This window comes from Oryx dammah, unplaced genomic scaffold (assembly GCF_014754425.2).
Source record: "Oryx dammah isolate SB20612 unplaced genomic scaffold, SCBI_Odam_1.1 HiC_scaffold_13, whole genome shotgun sequence".
Lineage (NCBI taxonomy): Eukaryota > Metazoa > Chordata > Mammalia > Artiodactyla > Bovidae > Oryx > Oryx dammah.
In genome coordinates, this window is record NW_024070197.1 from 40,493,354 (window position 1) to 40,514,524 (window position 21,171).

The 21,171-nt window shown below is 42.4% G+C and overlaps 1 protein-coding gene across 1 annotated transcript in view; it reads right to left on the reverse strand.

Annotated features, from left to right (window-relative positions):
• AMFR (autocrine motility factor receptor) overlaps nucleotides 1-16,569 on the reverse strand; it is a 45,248-nt gene extending 28,679 nt beyond the window's left edge. Inside the window, exons 1-2 of the mRNA XM_040254011.1 lie at nucleotides 16,170-16,569; nucleotides 2,517-2,609 (exon numbers count right to left, since the gene is read on the reverse strand). Of these exons, the coding sequence (XP_040109945.1) occupies nucleotides 2,517-2,609; nucleotides 16,170-16,436 (360 nt within the window). The 5' untranslated portion in view covers nucleotides 16,437-16,569. The remainder of the gene's footprint in view (nucleotides 1-2,516; nucleotides 2,610-16,169) is intronic.
• Between the last annotated feature and the right edge of the window lie 4,602 nt (nucleotides 16,570-21,171).

The window sequence follows — 21,171 nt, forward strand, 5'->3', positions numbered from 1 at the left end:
GATTCTATTTTTTCAGCAATCAAAGGTTATGGATGTTGTTATGGTTTCTAATTATAAATGTACACGCCCATATAAGTATATCTGCTTCACTGTACTCTTTCTTACACTGAGAATGTCCAATTTTAAAAATATTTACCGTCCTGAAAAAAAAAGAAGGGCAACGAGGAGCATCAACCCAACAGATATTAAAAAGCACCATCAAGCTTGGTGGTGGAACCCGAGTGTGGAGGAGGATGGAAACATGGCTCCTAAGGTTACTTTTATATAAAGTTTTTAAACTGTGTAAATGTTTCACAAATTCAAAATTTTAAACAGAAAGAAAAGCAAAATTGAAAAAAAAAAAAACCAGAAATAATTGAACCCACATGTGGAACACATTGATAACAAGACTATTTAAAGATAAGAGTTATTTTGAGAACTTTAAAACACTGTACTGTGCCTAGACACCCTTTGTTCAGAGAATAAAATGAACTAGGAATCCTTAGTGAATGCCTGTTTCCAGATCTGGGGCAGGAAGCATGAGGTGAAGCTAGAACATTCTGTGCCCTGGTTCTGAACCTTTGTTCCACCATCTATTTCCTGTGCGGCTTTGGTTACCATCCCCATGCTTTGGTTTCCCATCTGTAAGACAGGTCTTATAACAACAGCATATATCTCATAGAATAGTTGGGGGAACTAAGTAAGTTAATACATATATTGTGCACAGACAAATGCCACAGTAGGCATTAAGTGCATTAAAAAAAAACAAATCCTTGTTCTACACCGCCACTTAACAGTTTAATATTTGGCCCAGTTTAGGAATTCAATGTCTTTGCCCCTAGTATTTACTCTACTTCTTCAACTTCAAGCACCCAGAGAGTAAACCCATGTCAACTCTGTAGTGTTCTAACTCAAAACAGTGCTTAGTAAATACTACAGGATGACTCTGGTCAAAAACGGTCATCACAGAACAACATAAAAGACGTGATCTATACAGAAAAAAGAGATGAGTGACAAATGGGCCGATTATGACTACCTCCAGGTATTTAAAAGTCTCTGTAATACTTCAAGGTTAGTTTTCTGTAAATTTTGAACTGGTATTTAACATTTTAGGACACATAAAGTGGTACATAAGGCTCACAGCTGCCAGAACAATCTACCAACAATTGGACAGTTTGCTTGGCCTGACTGATTTCTCGCCCACAAGTTAAAGTTTTACTTGAAAACAGAAGAAGCATCAAAGAAAGCTTTTGGGGACTTCGCTGGTGGTCCAATGGCTGGGGGCCCGAGTTTGATCCCTGGTCACGGAACTAGATCCCACATGCCACAACTAAGATCTGCTGCAGCCAAATACACAAATTAAATAAAAAATTTTTTTAAGTTTTTGTATGCTACGAAAAAAACTATGTTCTATTAATCCCATCTGGGAGACCTCTGGAGTTGATATTTTGCAGAAAGTGCTCAATACTCACTAATGAAAAACTGGGGGGAAAACAAACAGCCCTGCTCTTCACAGCATCTGAGGGCTCAATCACACAGTAACTGCATTTTAACTCTGCCCAGGACCTCAGCTCACTTGACAACAAGAGGTCTGGGTTGAAAAGGGTATGCAAGGGGTGAGGCCACTGTGTACTGTTAATGTATTGACAGTAGGTTTTTGTGTCTTACCACTGGAATAAGACAAAGTACAACATAATTCCGCTCATATGTTATCGTTAAAAAGGCCAGTTCTAAAGTCTTACTTTAAAACACACCATTCTATACTCTATCCACTAAAATCCTTTGGGGAACTGCCAATCTGCACAGTATGTTCGTGGCATTAATTCTTTAATGAAAGCACATCCTGTTCATATATACATTCTGAGAAATAATGTTCAAATGTCAGACTATCTCACCTGAACACTGACTTGCAAAATGGGGAATCTTAATATTCCTTTCCAAAGGGAAAAACTAAAATCTCTCAGTAAATTCCTTTGGAAAAGTACCCATATTCTAAAGAATGAGATACATACAATTATTCAAACAAAAAAAGTTGGAGATTCTTTCAGAATTACCTCATAAATGTCATGGGGAAATAGCAATCAAGAACAATACTAGGACAGCCTGGTTACAATTAATACAGGCTGTGGACTACATGAAGTATTTTACCAATGCCGAACTTCCTGATGTTGATCATTGTCCTATGGTTTCATAAGACAAGGTCCTTGCTCTTAGGAAACATATAGTGCACTACTTGAGGTTCTGTATGATGTCCCCGTTCACTCTCAAACAGATCAGAAAAAACATATCTAGATAAAAGGTGAATAGATATAGATATTTATATATAGATATATAATATAGACATTTATATATATATATAAAAGGTGAATGTTAGAGCAAATGGGGCAAAATGTTAGTAACTCTGAATCTGGATAAAATCTATATGGGAGTTCTTCATACTATTTGTGCAACTTTTCTGTAAGTTTGAAATTATACCCAAGAAAGTTTTTGTTTTTTTAACTTAGTTACAAGAATGCATCCTTGCTGTGTGGACTTACCTGTCTTTCGCTCACTCGAAGAGGGCCAAACACAATACACTGGATTAGCTTAGCCACCAACATCAAAATGCAGCAAGCAGTATTTACTAGAACCTGTACACAAACCAAAGAAAGGAAGTTTATTTCCTCTTGTTGAAAAATAAATGCAGCTCTAAAAATTTTCTATTGGGAATTCAGCCAACATTTCTAATGACTGAACCTTTCCAGTTTTCTACTAGTACAAGATCAGTAACTTCTGAAGAGGCACATTTTTATGGGTGGTGGGGCTATGGATGAGGAGTAGGGAGGGAAGGTACCAGCTTGGTGGTTAACTCACAGAGCCCTGTCCCAATGTATACCCTTCAGAAGGCCATCATCCCCTTCAGTCTTAACTGAATTGAGCGTAAACTCTATACTGTATGTGTAAAACCATATACACCTTAGAAAACCGTATCTCCGAGGCATATCAATTCTCACATTAAGATTTTGAACAGTCTAGAAGAAAACTTTTCCAGAAAATGTAGTTATCATGAACAGTAAAAGTCCAGCACCCAAACTTCCTACACTGCTCTGTTCAAAAACAGGAAATAGGGAGAAGAGGGTGAATGGTGAGAGAGTCTACAAGATCATGGAGAATTGAGAATCAAAAACATACACATTTTCAAATATATTGCAATGGGACAAAAGATACCTGTGCTTGGTGTTGGCCTTAAAGGAAAGGTTCTGGGGCATTCGAGGGGAGCAGAATCAAGAAAGCAGGAAGAAAGAAGAAAACTGGCAGGAGGAGCTGAGAACTGCAACCATGAGACGCCAATGACAGTGCAAGGCCTTCTTCACTAGCAAGTGGAAAACTTCCTTAGTAACTAAGAAAGACCTTCCACCTAAACAACAAATCTAATGCTTACAAATGAAATTGTGGGCTGCCCCAACTCAGAAGTTAGTCTGGCATACCATCTTACTGATGCTCCAATGATTTTTAAAACCAAAGAATCTGAAAAAGCCAAAAGGACCTTGATGCAGAACTGTACAGAGGACTTTTAGTTAGAGCAAATGAAAATGACACCAAAGACAGAAAAGACTACTTCAATCTCTGTTTCAATAAGTGTTCAGGAAGGTGGAGGTGCCAGATTCCTCTTCCCAGGTCAGACGTCCCTCTACTTCTAAAAGAAGCAAGCGATGTTTTCAAAATGAGTAAATAAAGGAAGGTGACAAAAGAGGGTAATATAAGGAAGGAAACTCCCTAGGATCTCTTCAGGTTCCTCTCTGTACTTAACATTACCCAGCCCTTTGGTAACCCTGATGCAATATGTATCATGAATGGTAGCCCTGATTCGTTACAAAAGAATAAATTATGTTTAGTTACATTCTGCCTGTCTAATGGGACAAGGAAGCATGGGATGTATTTTCAAAGAATTAAAACAAAAATAGTGCTGAAAAACAAAACTGTTCTGGTAATTAGTTTCTTCAGATAACCAGAAAAAAAAAAAAAAAAAAAGAAATTAGCTATCCAAAACATCCTAACCTCCTTAAGTATTGTGGAACAGCCCTATTCAAAACATTCCAACAAATTGGATAGAATACTAAATTTTAAGGAGATGAAAAGGATGTTTAAAAGGCTCATCTTCCTTGTGCTCTAAATCAGTTAGTGGGAACCCCAATCATGTCAATTAAGGAAAAAATGCCATAAGACAAAACTACAACCACAGTCCCTCATGCCATATGCCCCAGCTGAACCGGATTTTTAAAATCAGCCAAACATCCATTCTCAGCCTAATTACAACACAATTTTTTTTTAGTCTTCCTGTTTTTGCAGGTAGGCATATGAAATGCAGAAATAAATTCAACATATTTAGCACCTACATGTTAAAGGTATGTGGGAGGTTAAAAGAAATGAAGTTGATTTGGACCCTGCACTCAAAGAGCTGTTAAGATCCACAGGACACAGAACTTGGTCAACATCTAACAGGCCAAGCCAGCTGCTCTCCTGAGAACAACAGGAGAAATCAAATTTAGGGTCACTCAACCATTTCTCTAACCTAAACAGTCTTCTCACATACCCTGGGGTACAAAATAAGCAATAAAGTATTACTTCTCAGTTAAAAAAATTTTTTTTTCAGTTTTCCTAAGTTCAAAGATAAGGTATAAAAACTCTGTAACTCTGATTTACCAAAAAAAAAGGTGAAAGTCTCTGATAATTCCATCATTAGTAGATAATTATTTCTACTTTAAATATAAATGGAAGATTTGAAAATTAGCATGGCTATAAAGGGGGAAAGAGATTGATACTAGTAAACTGATATTAGGAAGAGATTTCACATAAAAAAGAAAAAGATAATATTTTGTGAACTTTATATGAAAGTGAAAGCTATACAAGATTGGAAGTAACTAAAGATTTTAAGATCATGAAAATGTGCTTTTAAAACACCTCAGTTCAGCTGAGTTGCTTAGTCGTGTCTCACTCTTTGTGACCCCATGGACTGCAGCACACCAGGCCTCCCTGTCCATCATCAACTCCCAGAGTTGACCCAAACTCATGTCCATTGAGTCGATGATGCCATCCAACCATCTCATCCTCTGTCGTCCCCTTCACCTTCAAGCTTTCCCAGCATCAGGGTCTTTTCAAATGAGTCAGTTCTTTGCATCAGGTAGCCAAAGTATTGGAGTTTCAGCTTCAACATCACTCCTTCTAATGAACACCCAGGACTGATTTCCTTTAGGATGGTCTGGTTGGATCTCCTTGCAGTCCAAGAGACTCTCAAGAGTCTTCTCCAACACCACAGTTCAAAAGCATCAATTCTTCAGCACTCAGCTTTCTTTATAGTCCAACTCTCACATCCACACACGACTACTGGAAAAACTATAGCCTTGACTAGACAGACCTTTATTGGCAAAGTAATGTCTCTGTTTTTTAATATGCTGCCGAGGTTGGTCGTGAAGAGTTGGACACAACTGAGTGACTTCACTTTCACTTTTCACTTTCATTCACTGGAGAAGGAAATGACAACCCACTCCAGTGTTCTTGCCTGGAGAATCCCAGGGATGGGGGAGCCTGGTGGGCTGCCGTACATGGGGTCACGCAGAGTCGGACATGACTGAAGCGACTTAGCAGCAGCAGCAGCAGGTTGGTCGTCACTTTCCTTCCAAGGAGTAAGCATCTTTCAATTTCATGGCTGCAGTCATCATCTGCAGTGACTTTGGAGCCCCAAAATATAAAGTCTGACACTGTTTCCCCATCTATTTGCCATGAAGTAATGGGACCAGATGCCATGATCTTAGTTTTCTGAATGTTGAGTTTTCAGCCAACTTTTTCACTCTCCTTTCACTTTCATCAAGAGGCTCTTAGTTCCTCTTCGCTTTCTGCCATAAGAGTGGTGTCCTCTGCATATCTGAGGTTATTGATATTTCTCCCGGCAATTTTGATTCCAGCTTGTGCTTCATCCAGCTCAGCATCTGGCATGATGTATTCTGCATATAAGTTTAATAAGCAGGGTGACAACATGCAGCCTTGACGTACCCCTTTCCCAATTTGGAATCAGTCTGTTTTTCCATGTCCACTTCTAACTGTTGCTTCTTGACCTGCAAACAGATTTCTCAGAAGGCAGGTCAGGTGGTCTGGTATTCCTAGCTCTTGAAGAATTCTCTTCTACTTACAGAAAAAAATGTCAATTTCACACATACTGTCATTCCAACACATATATAAATTTCAACACTGACAGAGCCTTGAAAAATTGAAAATACAGGAAGAAACATAATTCAAGCTGTCTTCATTTAAAAGTAAATCCCTGGATTAACATATAAACACTGTCATATATAAAGTGCTTCCCTGATAGCTCAGTTGGTAAAGAATCCGCCTGCACTGCAGGAGACCCCAGTTCAATTCCTGGGTCAGAAAGATCCACTGGAGAAGGGACAGGCTGCCCACTCCAGTATTCTGGCCTGGAGAATTCCACGGACTGTATAGTCCATGGGGTCGCAAAGAGTTGGACATGACTGAGTGACTTTCACTTTCATTATATATAAAATAGATTAGCAACAAGGACCTACTGCATAGCACAGGCAACTCTACTCAGTATTCTGTAATAACCTATATGAGAACAGAATGTGGAAAAGAAGGGATACATGTGCATGTATAACAGTCACTTAGCTGTACACCTGAAACACAACGCGGTACATCTACTATATTCCCTATAAAACTAAAAGCAGATTGCAAATCAGACCCCACTAGGTCATCAGTGATATTCTTACAGAAACAACATTCCAGTCCATACTTAAACCAATAAAACCATGACAAACCTTCTCACCTTCAATAATCAAAATGAGACTCACTTTCAACAGGCCTAGTCTGAACTTGATCCTTACAGACCACAGTAAAAGTACTAACCTCCTTCTATAATCTTCCCTTGTGGGCAGAATCCAAACTTACACATAAATAAATCTAAGTTTAAGGAGCTCACTGGAACACTGTTTATAAACACCAGAAAAATGGAAAACAGTTACATGGCCATTAGGGAGAATAGTTCAGTAAAGTATAAAAACAGCCATTCAATGGAATACAATGAAGCCAGGAAAACTAACTCAGCAGTTCGACATTTACTAGCATTATATAGAACCTTCAAGATAACTTGCTCACTGTAAAAAAGCAAAGTGTAGAAATGTGATTACTATGCTACTTTCTGTGTAAAAAAGAAAAGAATATGTATATATACTATGGGTTTCCCTGGTGGCTCAACAATAAAGAATCCATCTGCCAGTGCAGGAGATGTGGGTTCAATCCCTGGGTCGGGAAGATCCCCTGGAGAAGGAAATGGTAACCCACTCCAGTATTCCTGCCTGGAGAATTTCATGGACAGAGGAGCCTGGCGGTCTATATAGTCCCTGGTGTCACAAAGGACTCAGATATCACTTAGCGACTAAACAATAACAACATATATACCGTATTGTATATATACTATATATATCTGTATAATAAGTTAATGCGAACTGCATCAAGGACTAGATCAATCTGGGTGTTTCTTAATTTTCTACTTAACACCAGCACTAATTACAAGAAACTGGTAAGGGCCACTTCGAAGGGAGGGAGGCAGGTAAGAGGGAGAGGGAGATTTACTTTTCATTGTAGACATCACTTGTGCACCTTTTGCCTTCTGTACCATGAGCATACGTCATTTATTAATTTTTTTAACTTAAGAATCGATTGGAAAAAAATAATCTATTCAAGTTTAGAATCTAACCTGACCAGTTCTGAAGTTTCACATTACTTTTCTCATTGTACCATGGGAGACAGACAAGTAACAAACCCAAACTGGGTAGCCTAAGTCACAAGTTAACCTGGTATAACACACTGTATTTCTACTATATTAAAATACTTCAGAAAAGTTTCTCCTATCTATAGCAGTGTTTAAAAAAACAACTTTAATATTTTTTGAAAATCTCACCAAATGCCTTTATTTTTTCTTGTCTACACAAAATAAAAACAAGTTTTCCTAGTCCTTGAGTAGCCTTAACCAAACAGACCAGGTAGTAATGACCCAAGGGACCCCTACTGAATCCAGCTTAAAGTAATTCCCTTTGCTCTGCTGCTGCTGCTAAGGCACTTCAGTTGTGTCCAACTCTGTGCGACCCCATAGACGGCAGCCCACCAGGCTCCTCCGTCCCTGGGATTCTTCAGGCAAGAACACTGGAGTGGGTTGCCATTTCCTTCTCCAATGCATGAAACTGAAAAGTGAAAGTGAAGTCACTCAGTCGTGTCCGACTCCTAGCGACCCCATGGATTACAGCCTACCAGGCTCCTCCATCCATGGGATTTTCCAGGCAAGAGTATCGGAGTGGGGTGCCATTGCCTTCTCCATCCCTTTGCTCTAAAGGCCGCATAAGAAAACTTTTCTCCCAGAACAGCTCTACTGTTCACCTAGAAGAAACAAAAACTAAGTTATGAGACAGGCTGGTCTGTGAGGAAGAGAAGAGGTGCTAACAGACAGCTTGGCCACATTTATCACTGTGTGACCCCGTGGGTGTTTCTGATTCTATAAAATGCTGGCTACCAATGGGTCATTGTACATTCCTGGTGGCTCAGACGGTAAAGCATCTGCCCGCAATGTGGGAGACCCGAGTTCGATCCCTGGATTGGGAAGGTCCTCTAGAGAAGGAAATGGCAACCCACTCCAGTATTCTTGCCTAGAAAACTCCATGGACGGAGGAGTCTGGTGGGTTATAGTCCATGGGGTCGCAAAGAGCTGGACATGACTGAGCAACTTCACTTAACGGGGTATTATTTATGACCTTGTGACAAAATGCAATTCAACTCCCAGGAACCATTTCAAGGATACAATCGATAGGGATATTACTTAGTCTCCTACTTACCACCAACACTACCTACCTCCCAGCCCCCACCCCCACCACACATACACAAACACATCTTTTATCAGTGTCCTCTTTTAAGGACACTCAGTTCAGATCAGTTGCAGTCATGTCCGACTCCTTGCAACCCCCTGAATCGCAGCACGCCAGGCCTCCCTGTCCATCACCAACTCCTGGAGTTCACTCAAACTCATGTCCATCAAGTCAATGATGCCATCCAGCCATCTCATCCTCTGTTATCTCCTTCTCCTCCTGCCCCCAATCCATCCCAGCATCAGGGTCTTTTCCAATGAGTCAACTCTTTGAATCAAGTGGCCAAAGTACTGGAGATTCAACTTTAGCATCAGTCCTTCCAGTGAACACCCAGGACTGATCTCCTTCAGAATGGACTGGTTAGATCTCCCTGCAGTCCAAGGGACTCCCAAGAGTCTTCTCCAACACCACAGTTCAAAAGCATCAATTCTTTGGTGCTCAGCTTTCTTCACAGTCCAGCTCTCACATCCATACATGACCACTGGAAAAACCATAGCCTTGACTAGACGTACCTTTGTTGACAAAATAATGTCTCTGCTTTTGAATATGCTCTCTAGGTTGGTCATAACGTTTCTTCCAAGGAGCTAAGCGTCTTTTAATTTCATGGCTGCAATCACCATGTGCAGTGATTTTGGAGCCCCCCAAAATAAAGTTTGACACCGTTTCCACTGTTTCCCCATCTATTACCCATGAAGTGATGGGACCAGATGCCATGATCTTCGTTTTCTGAATGTTGAGCTTTAAGCCAACTCTTTCACTCTCCTCTTTCACTTTCATCAAGAGGCTTTTTAGCTCCTCTTCACTTTCTGCCATAAGGGTGGTGTCATCTGCATATCTGAAGTGATTGATATTTCTCCCGGCAATCTTGATTCCAGCTTGTGCTTCTTCCAGCCCAGGGTTTCTCATGATGTACTCTGCACAGAAGCTAAATAAGCAGGGTAACAATATACAGCCTTGACGTACTCCTTTTCCTATTTGGAACCAGTCTGTTGTTCCATGTCCAGTTCTAACTGTTGATTCCTGACCTACATGTAGGTTTCTCAAGAGGCAGGTCAGGTGGTCTGGTATTCCCATCTCTTTCAGAATTTTGCAGTTTATTGTGATCCACACAGTCAAAGGCTTTGGCATAGTCAATAAAGCAGAAATAGATGTTTTTCTGGAACTCTCTTGCTTTTTCCATCATCCAGCGGATGTTGGTAATTTGATCTCTGGTTCCTCTGCCTTTTCTAAAACCAGCTTGAACACCTGGAAGTTCACGGTTCACGTACTGCTGAAGCCTGGCTTGGAGAATTTTGAGCATTACTTTACTAGCGTGTGAGATGAGTGCAATTGTGCAGTAGTTTGAGCATTCTTTGGCCTTGCCTTTCTTTGGTATTGGAATGAAAACTGACCTTTTGCAGTCCTGTGGCCACTGCTGAGGTTTCCAAATTTGCTGGCATATTGAGTGCAGCACTTTCACAGCATCATCTTTCAGGATGTGAAATAGCTCAACTGGAATTCCATCACCTCCACTAGCTTTGTTCGTAGTGATGCTCTCTAAGGCCCACTTGACTTCACATTCCAGGATGTCTGGCTCTAGATGAGTGATCACACCATCGTGATTATCTGAGTCATGAAGATCTTTTTTATATAGTTCTTCTGTGTATTCCTGCCACCTCTTAATATCTTCTGCTTGTTAGGTCCATACCATTTCTGTCCTTTATCGAGCCCATCTTCGCATGAAATGTTCCCTTGGTATCTCTAATTTTCTTGAAGAGATCTCTAGTCTTTCCCATTCTGTTGTTTTTCTCTATTTCTTTGCATTGATCGCTGAGGAAGCCTTTCTTATCTCTCCTTGCTATTCTTTGGAACTCTGCATTCAGATGCTTATATCTTTCCTTTTCTCCTTTGCTTTTCGCTTCTCTTCTTTTCACAGCTATTTGTAAGGCCTCCCCAGACAGCCATTTTGCTTTTTTGCATTTCTTTTCCATGGGGATGGTCTTGATCCCTGTCTCCTGTACAATGTCTCGAACCTCCGTCCATAGTTCATCAGGCCCTCTATCTATCAGATCTAGTCTCTTAAATCTAGTTCTCACTTCCACTGTATAATCATAAGGAATTTGATTTAGGTCATACCTGAATAGTCTAGTGGTTTTCCCTACTTTCTTCAATTTAAGTCTGAATTTGGCAATAAGTTCATGATCTGAGCCACAGTCAGCTCCCGGTCTTGTTTTTGCGGACTGTATAGAGTTTCCCCATCTTTGGCTGCAAAGAATATAGTCAATCTGATTTTGGTGTTGACCATCTGGTGATGTCTATGCGTAGAGTTTTCTCTTGTGTTGTTGGAAGAGGGTGTTTGCTATGACCAGTGTATTCTCTTGGCAAAACTCTATTAGCCTTTGCCCTGCTTCATTCTGTTTTCCAAGGCCAAATTTGCCTGTTACTCCAGGTGTTTCTTGACTTCCTACTTTTGCATTCCAGTCCCCTATAATGAAAAGGACATCTTTTTTGGGTGTTAGTTCTAAAAGATCTTGTAGGTCTTCATAGAACTGTTCAACTTCAGCTTCTTCAGCATTATTGGTTGGGGCATAGGCTTGGATTACCGTGATATTGAATAGTTTGCTTTGGAAACGAACAGAGATCATTCTGTCATTTTTGAGATTGCATCCAAGTACTGCATTTCGGACTCTTTTGTTGACCATGATGGCTACTCCATTTCTTCTAAGGGATTCCTGTCCACAGTAGTAGATATAATGGTCATCTGAGTTAAATTCACCAATTCCAGTCCATTTTAGTTTGCTGATTCCTAGAATGTCGACATTCACTCTTGCCATCTCTTGTTTGACCACTTCCAATTTACCTTGATTCATTGACCTAACATTCCAGGTTCCTATGCAATATTGCTTTTTACAGCATCGGACCTTGCTTCTAACACCAGTCACATCCACAACTGGGTATTATTTTTGCTTTGGCTCCACCCTTTCATTCTTTCTGGAGTTATTTCTCCACTGACCTCCTGTAGCATACTGGGCACCCAACAACCTGGGGAGTTCCCCTTTCAGTATCCTATCATTTTGCCTTTTCATACTGTTCATGGGGTTCTCAAGGCAAGAATACTGAAGTGGCTTGCCATTCCCTTCTCCAGTGGGCCACATTCTGTCAGACCTCTCCACCATGACCCACCCGTCTGGGGTGGCCTCACAGGGCATGGCTTAGTTTCATTGAGTTAGACAAGGCTGTGGTCTGTGTGATCAGATTGACTAGTTTTCTGTGATTATGGTTTCAGTGTGTCTGCCCTCTTATGCCTCTCGCAACACCTACCATCTCACTTGGGTTTCTCTTACCTTGGACGTGGGATAAGAGACGGACTGCAACACTGGAATGTTACTTTTCTGCAGGTCCCAGTGACAAGTATAAAATGCCAATAATGCATTCCCCTCCTTATTACACTGATAATTGTGTTCCTCTTTTCACAACATTGAGGAAATAAATGAGATTACATATATAAAGCACATAGCACGCATCTAGCAAGCAATTAAATAGCTATCTCCTTGCCCCTCACTCTAGAGATTTTTCCTGTATTTCTGGGTTGTTTATCTAGGCTTATGTCCTATCATTTACAAGTTTACTCTTTTTCTTAAGTTGCCCCAAACATTTCTGGAGCTAACATTTTTCTCTCTTCTTTGGAATATTCATCTTATCAACACTCAAACCTAGCAAATTACTTTAATTTCTCAAGTTGTATAATTATGTGAAGATGGGCTCTTTAAGGCAAGAGTCAGAAACTTTTTCTCTAATGGGCTATTAGTAAATATTTTAGGCTTTGTAGGCCACATGCTCTCAGTCACATAGTCTTCCTTTAAAAAAAATTTTTTTTTAATGTAAAAACCAATATTAGCTAATAGGCCAAATAGGTCAACAAGGTTTGCTAATCTCTGCTCTCAGTGATCAGTTCTCTTTTATCCATTTTCATTTTCGGTAACTTTTTCCTTTGACATTTCTATTTCAACTATTCTATTTGCATCTAATTAAGTCATCAGAACCTTAAAATTTGTTCCATATTTCTGTTTCTCTATTTTACCACTTCCTGCTCTTACCATTTTAAAAGCAAAAATAAAAGTGGAAGGAAAAAAAAAAGAACAGAACAGGAAAAAACAAAAACAAAAAAAAACAGGAGAAAATAATCAAACTAATGAATAAGATTAGCAAAGTTGAAAAGCCAGAAACACCTGAACAATTCAAAACAATGATGGAAAAGGATCAGGAGATACTTTAATGGAAGGGACATCTGAACAATGTAAAATTAGCCTAGAAATAAATAACAAAATAAAACCTAATCTGGAATGAAAGTCTGGAATGGAAGTTCTAGAAAGACATAAAGAAAAAAACAATCAAGACAAATCTGGGTATTTGTTAGAGTAACACGCTGAGAACCTCCCCTCAAACCTGTTCTCAATATCCACGCCAGAGGGCCACCGGAAGAGCTTTCCTCTGAGCTGGACTCTAGCCACTGCATCTCCTAGTCTCTTCCCAGTCTACACAAATCCATCTTCCCCACTGCTGCCATAGGTTCCCCCTGAAAAAATCGTCTCATCAGGACAGCACCTTCTCCCCTCCACTCCCACTGAAACCCTTCTGCCCATGAAAATGTTCACACTCCTTAGCAGAGCAGGCGAGGTTTACATAACCTGTGACCTTCACCCCCTGCCCCATCCTCTCCCTGATCACCCATCCTCTCCCTGATCAGTTTCTCAACCATTAACGAGAGGAAAATCACTAGGACATTAATTAGAAAGAAGACATATTCCTAGCCATTTTCATCTAAACTGTGCACTATGAAAATATGTTTTAGAGAGCAATATGCAAAATAATAGCTAGCAGGGTTTTACAAATTGGCAGAAAGATCAACTGATTGTTTTTGTCTTGCTTGGTTTTTAAAAATTGAATGAGTGTCCTTGGGCAGGGCAAAAAAAAAAAACAGGATCCATTTTAACAAGGACTCCACCATGTATTCACTTAATTATGCTATCTGGAAGGTCTCAGAGGAAGGCTTTGGAGACTGCAACTCCTGTTCCACTACTAGAGCAGAAACTTAAGTAATGAGTGATGAGGAAAACTGATAATGCACACATGGAAGGTTTGAGGAACCAAGGAAAGCCAAGATAAAAGTGTGAAAACCACAGAGGAAAGATGGAAGAACAGCAGCAAGACCAACCGAGAAAAGAAAAAAAAAATCATCCACGGAGAGGAAGAAATCATAAACTCACTGGAGACAAGATCTGTTGAAAAAGCTGGGAAGAAAAGGAAATTTTCTTAAAAATCATAATTTTCACAGGAAATCAACAGGCTTTAATGTTTTGTGTTTATGTAATGTTTTATGAAGAGGTGCTAACCTTGGAACTGGAATGAGTTTTGTACAAAGAGATTGGCGGGGGGGGGCTAATCATTAAACAATACTGCTGCTGCTGCTGCTAAGTTGCTTCAGTCGTGTCCGACTCTGTGCCACCCCATAGACGGCAGCCCACCAGGCTCCCCCGTCCCTGGGATTCTCAAGGCAAGAATATTGGAGTGGGTTGCCATTTCCTTCTCCAATGCATCAAAGTGAAAAGTGAAAGTGAAGTCGCTCAGTTGTGCAGGACTCTTAGCGACTCCATGGACTGCAGTCTACCAGGCTCCTCCATCCATGGGATTTTCCAGGCAAGAGTGCTGGAGTGGGTTGCCATTGCCTTCTCCGATTAAGCAATACTAGTAGCAGCAGCAGCAGTTGTTAAACACTATAGCAGTTCCATCTCAAAGGCTTACTTGTATCTTATACTTAAATATATATATATCAAAGACTATATTATAATCTCAACATTTGACAAAAGCACTCTTCACATTACTTTATCTGCTAATTAAAGTGCAAAAAACAGATTTTTTAAAATCTGGGTTTAACAGACTTTAAACAAGAGACATGGGTTGAGTTCTTTCTCTTCTCCCTTCTTCCCTACTCTAAGGTTCAGCTTTACACAGCAGTGGAAGAAGGGAACTTCACCCTTCCCTTCCTTCTACTAATCTCTTCATCAGAAGGACCAAGAGACTTAATCTACACCCACAGAGTTCATAAATCCCACTGCTTCCTGATGAAGCACAGTGGGATTCATTACAACAAATGAGCTGTGTATCATTCCGTATACTTGGAATATTAACCCCAGTCATTTACAGCCGACTCTCAACCGAAATGGGAACTTAAAGGAGGAGACAAGACTCAAGACACCACAGCAAACCCTAGGGACAGACTTCAGTCCCAGAACAACTTTTCCTGATCACTGTGGGATTTCTATGTGGCATTCAAAGGCCAAGGTGGAAACCAAGTTCTTTAGCCAAAATACTGTTGATCTGCCCGCCTGAAATTATCTGTTCTAATAAGTGAAACTAGCATTTATGCCTCCTAAAAGCTGCTTATCTTACACTGGCAGACAAACTGGAAACCTTGTTTTAACATGGATCACTAGCAGGAGAAACCCTGAGTTAAAATGAAGAGACATCTCTCGACTCCAAATGTTTTGGCTGCCTTCAGACATCAAAGGAAACTTTCACGAATTACCAGGTAAAAGCAGCAGGAAAGGAAGCACAGTCTTGTATTTGTTGTAGGTCCACTCAAAGAGGACAATCACATAATAAAGAAAGAAAAAAAAAAAAAAAAAACGCCGTGGGAGACGGTCCCTCTCCAAACAACGTCCAAACACACCCGGATGCCCAAAATTCTCCTATGCTCAACAACTGAAATTCTGTCTCTTTTCTCTTTACACGTGAAACGCGATAACATCTCCCTGCCTGACCGCGTCCGAAAAGCCTTCCCAACTCCGGGGTAACTGACTGCTCTTTGAGGTCTTCCAGTTACTTCCTGGTGGCCCCTCAGCAACCCCAACTCGGACCCCATATTTTACTTCTCCCCCGATTCCCAACCCTCCCCCTCCTCCCTCCCCCACCTCCTCCGCCCGCCAGTCCCCGGCCGGCCGCCGCGTTCCCTTGCGCCCCGCCCCCTGCGCCTCTCCAACCGCGTCCCAAAGTCCCTTCCTCAGGCCCTCAAAGACCACCCGCCCCCGGGGACCCGCTCCCCGTCACGACCCCACCGCCACACCCCAACCCTCACCGGGTCCCACGGAAGCCGTACGCGGGCGGGCCCCCCCCCCCCCCACTCCGGGGTCCGGGGGGAGGGGACCCCGGCCCCAGCCACGCCCCCCACAGATAATGGGTGACATGGCGGCCCCCACCCCTCGCCCCGCTCCGCTCCTCCTCGGCGGGCCCGGCATCCTCGCTCACCCACACGAACAGGCTGTCCGAGAGCAGGTACTGGGCCACGTCGCGGGCCCGGGGTCCCCCGGCGCTCGGCCGGACGAGCGCGGCCGGGTCTGGCTGCACCGGGGCCGTTACCGGCTCCGCCTCTGTGGGCCCGGGCCCGGGCCCGGCCTCGGGCTGACTAAGAGCGCGGTAGGCGCTGACGATGGTGCCGAGCAAGGCCAGGCCGCTGAGGCCCGTGTAGGTGCGGAGGCTGGGCCAGGGAAAGCGCTCGAGGAAGAGCAGCGGCATGGCGGCAGCGGCGGCTTCCAGCCCCCAGGCCTCCCCGCGCTGCGGCCGGGTCCCGGCGGCCTCGCGAACGGCGCCCACGAGCTCTGGCGTCGCTGCCGCCGCCGCCGCCGCCGCCACCGCGCCGGGCCGGGCCGGGCCGCTCCTGGCCGCTCCGCCCCGCGCCGCTCCCGCTGCTGCCCCTGCCGGCGCGGAAGAGCCTCGGCTGGCTCCGGGCTGGCCGCCGCCCCCAGCAGGGTGCGGGCGGGACGGGCGCGGGGGCGCGGCCTCGGTCCCCCGCCCCCAGCGGTCGCGCTGCCGCCTAGTTGGCGGAGGCCCCGGCCGCAAGCTCTGCGGCCCAGCACCCAGCATTATCTTCCGCCGACACTCTAGCTCGGCCTGGCCCGCGGACGCTCAGGGCACCCGCCGGCCCCAGGCGTCACTCAGGCCGGACGGCGCTGACGGGCGGTCGAGCGCTAGCCGCGTGGGCCCACCCGCGGGACGCGGGGACCCGGGCCACCGGGCGTCCGGCCCCTTGTCCTTAGTTTCCTTAACCTCGCCGTAAGCAGGTTACTCCAGAGCCTCCCTGTGGGCCTGGGAGCTTCCCAAGTGGCTGAAAGAGGAGACAGTGCTTAGGGAATAATAGAAGCCCTGGCCTCATGAAAGACAGTAAATCAACACTCTCAAATTCCTCGCAAATAAAGTTTCTGCTGTTTACTAGTAACACCCGGCAAAGTCTAAAGTGAACCTGATTTCAGTTCAGTTCAGTCGCTCAGTCGTGTCCGACTCTTTGCGACCCCATGAACCGCAGCACGGCAGGCATCCCTGTCCATCACCAACTCCCGGAGTCCACCCAAACCCAAGTCCATTGTGTCGGTGATGCCATCTAACCATCTAATCCTCTGTCGTCCCCTTCTCCTCCTGCCCTCAATCTTTCCCAGCATCAGGGTCTTTTCAAATGAGTCAGCTCTTCGCATCAGATGGCCAAAGTATTGGAGTTTCAGCTTCAACATCAGGAAATAAAAATGTGTTTCCTCATACACCAGGTAGGAATGTAACATAGTGAGGATACTTTGGAAAGTGATGTCAGCTCTTCAAAAAGTTTAAACCTAAGAGTGACCATTTGACCTAGCAATTCCATTCCTAGGTGGTGTACCCAAGAGAAATGAAAACACACTGCCACACAAAACGTCCACACAAATGTCAATAACAACGTTATTCTTAACAGTCAAAGCTAGAAACAACCCTAATGTCACTCAAGGGACGAAGAGATAAATAAGGGATAACCCCCTAAAATGGAATAGTAGTCAGCCATGAAAATGAAGTAGGAAAACATGCTGCAAGGACAAAGCTTGAAAATGTGCTAAGTATAAGCATAGACACAAATGGCCACATAGTGCAAGTCCATTTATTTGAAATGTCCAGCATAGGCAAAAACATAAAGTAGGTTAATGATTGATGAGCAATAGGGAGATGAGGAAACAGGTATAAAAGCTAAACATGCGTTTCTTTTTGAGGTGATGAAAATGTTCTAAAATTTTGGTGACTGTAGCAGAACTCTGAATATACTAAAAATCTTTATTTGTATAGTTATATGGTGAATTATGTAAATTATAGCCCAATAAGGCTGTAACAACAAAAAAGAGAGAAAAAAAAGAACTACGGAACAAAAGTGCTACCTTGAGGGGGTCTTATTCCTTGTTGTATCTCTAAAGCCTTGACAAGTGCCTCATGTAGAGCAGGTGTTCAGCAAACATTTGTCGAGTCTTACAAACTTTCAAAGGCAAAAGACTAAATTATGTTCAAAGTCTCATGCCTAATATTCTAATACTAAAAGTTTATTAGAAAACAAAAGATGGTTCAGCTCAAGGTTATTACTATCCAATCTGCAATATTTAGAAACATCCTATTAAAGGCCTTGTGATGAACACACCAGTTTGGCTTTTACCGGGGAGGGAGGATGAGCACCTACAAACACACACACTTTTTCATATGAGATCTGTATGATTTCACTTTCGGTGCCCTTTGATTCTCTATCTGCAGCCATTTGATTAAAATGCTAAACTTACAATTGTATTGGTAAATTAAAATTTCACTTTGAAAAAGGGATTGTAATTTTCCACAGAAGTAAATGTTCTTTTACTTTTACTGACCCCCATAAATTTTAAACCACACTATCCTACAATCCACATTCAATCCAAGTCACAATACAGTTACAAAATATCATACACCAAACTTGTCAAATCTTAATGGGCTATTAAGATATGCAGATGACACCACCCTTATGGCAGAAAGTGAAGAGGAGCTAAAAAGCCTCTTGAAGTGAAAGAGGAGAGTGAAAAAGTTGGCTTAAAGATCAACATTCAGAAAAGGAAGATCATGGCATCTAGTCCCATCACTTCATGGGAAATAGATGGGGAAACAGTGGAAACAGTGTCAGACTTTATTTTGGGGGGCTCCAAAATCACTGCAGATGGTGACTGCAGCCATGAAATTAAAAGACGCTTACTCCTTGGAAGGAAAGTTATGACCAACCTAGACAGCATATTGAAAAGCAGAGAAATTACTTTGCCAACAAAGGTCCGTCTAGTCAAGACTATGGTTTTTCCAGTAGTCATGTATGGATGTGAGAGTTGGACTGTGAAGAAAGCCAAGCACGGAAGAATTGATGCTTTTGAACTGTGGTGTTAGAGAAGACTCGAAGAGTCCCTTGGACTGCAAGGAGATCCAACCAGTCCATTCTAAAGATCAGCCCTGTGTGTTCTTTGGAAGGAATGATGCTAAAGCTGAAACTCCAGTACTTTGGCCACCTGATTCGTAGAGTTGACTCATTGGGAAAGACTCTGATGCTGGGAGGGATTGGGGGCAGGAGGGGACGACAGAGGATGAGACGGCTGGATGGCATCACCGACTCGATGGACCTGAGTTTGAGTGAACTCTGGGAGTTGGTGATGGACAGGAGGCCTGGCATGCTCAGATTCATGGGGTCGCAGTCGGACACAACTGAGCGACTGAAGGTACGATATTCTACCATCTTGAATTCGAAGTGCTATACTCTGAATTGTATTTTGAGAGAACCATTACTAAGTGTTAAAACTAGGCAACCTGTTTTCTGGAATGACATTGTATTTAATAGCAGCTTTTAACATTTGATTCTGACTATATAATAAGCATGGCTTCCTGGCTCAGTGGTAAAGAATCTGCCTGCAATGCAGGATATGCAGGTTCAGTCCCTGGCTCAAGGAAGATACCCTGGAGAAGGAAATGGCAACTCACGCCAGTATTCTTGCCTGGGAATCCCATGCACAGTGGAGCCTGGGGGGCTACCGTCTATTGGGTCACAAGAATCAGATGTAATTTAGTGACTAAACAAAATTTTATAGTCTAAATATTAAACTTTCAGAAGCTTGAAATTCCTGAAGATTCAATATGAGGATATGTGACATTAACCCAACTAAATAAGGTTATTTTTAATTTGCATTTTAAGATTTTAGAGGTTGGTGTCTAGACATTTTACTAGGGTAATAATTAGTATTTGTTCTACCAACATTTTGTCCTTACCCACTCCAAGTAGGTAGCCAGGCTTTGCACATCCTTCCCTCAAGGATTTTTTTTTTTTCCCAAAGATAAAACTCACTTTCTAAAGTCAACCAATGCTCTTGGTTCTTGGTACTCTTCCTGCATCATCACAGGAGCAGGAAAGGAAACAAGACTCAGAGGGATGAATACTAGTGTGCCTAGGAAGGTTGGACCATAAGCATAGGAGGCACTTGCATCATCTGGTTCTAAGGCCTGTGTGACAGGGAGGCAATTGGATGAATATTCATGGAGTCCACGATGGTAGCTAGAGGTCTCCCCACCTCCACCTTCATTTCAGAGTACCATTTATCCTTCCTGGATTCTTATGACTTTGGGTAGGCCCCTACTCCCAATAACGACTGAGACTGAATTCCCTGCCGTCTTTATGGGATGGGGGCTGTGATCTGGCTTGATTTAAAGGAAATAAACGTAGCATTTCAGATAAACCAGAGTTGTGAGGATTCATTATTTAGATACATTTTTGTTTTCATTTTTCTAAATATCCAAAATCCTTCTATATCCATGACCTCACTTGACTTTCACCCTGCCATGAGAAAGGCCGAGCAGTTTTCATGTTAAGGTTCTGAACAGCCTAGAACGTGTTCTAATCGAACCTCATCTAATCCAGTAGCCTTCGTTGTTTGCCCATAGAATTGTTGGTGTTTTCATTAGCTTGACCAATGTGTTCCACTACTGAATCCAGCAGAGGGGAAAAAATAACCAAGTCACGTTCGTAGGGAAAAAAAGTAAGCTAATAGGAATATTACAATGTGTAGCTTGTACACATACAATTTTTCATAGCTCTATGGTGCCTGCTGTAAAATATACAAAGTTAAAATTTTCGGAAAAATTTCACAATAACTTTATCAGGTTTGTTCAACCTTTGTTCAAGGCTATGGTTTTATTACACATATGCTCAAGTTCTGAGTTACTATTACAATGATGGAATTAAATTCCAAAGTGTTACAGAAGTAGCAAGCATGGTGTCACAGACCATCATGACCTTCAAGCAAATTTGATTAAAAGAAAAAAAAAAAACAACTGAAGTCAATACTCTATGGAAACTGAGGCTTCCAATTATATAACAGTTAGCAAAAATGTATGTCTGCTTGTAAATTCCAGTCTTCAAGTTCCAAGTCCTTTCACATTGCAGAAAATGACCCTTTCATCTCACAGGAAA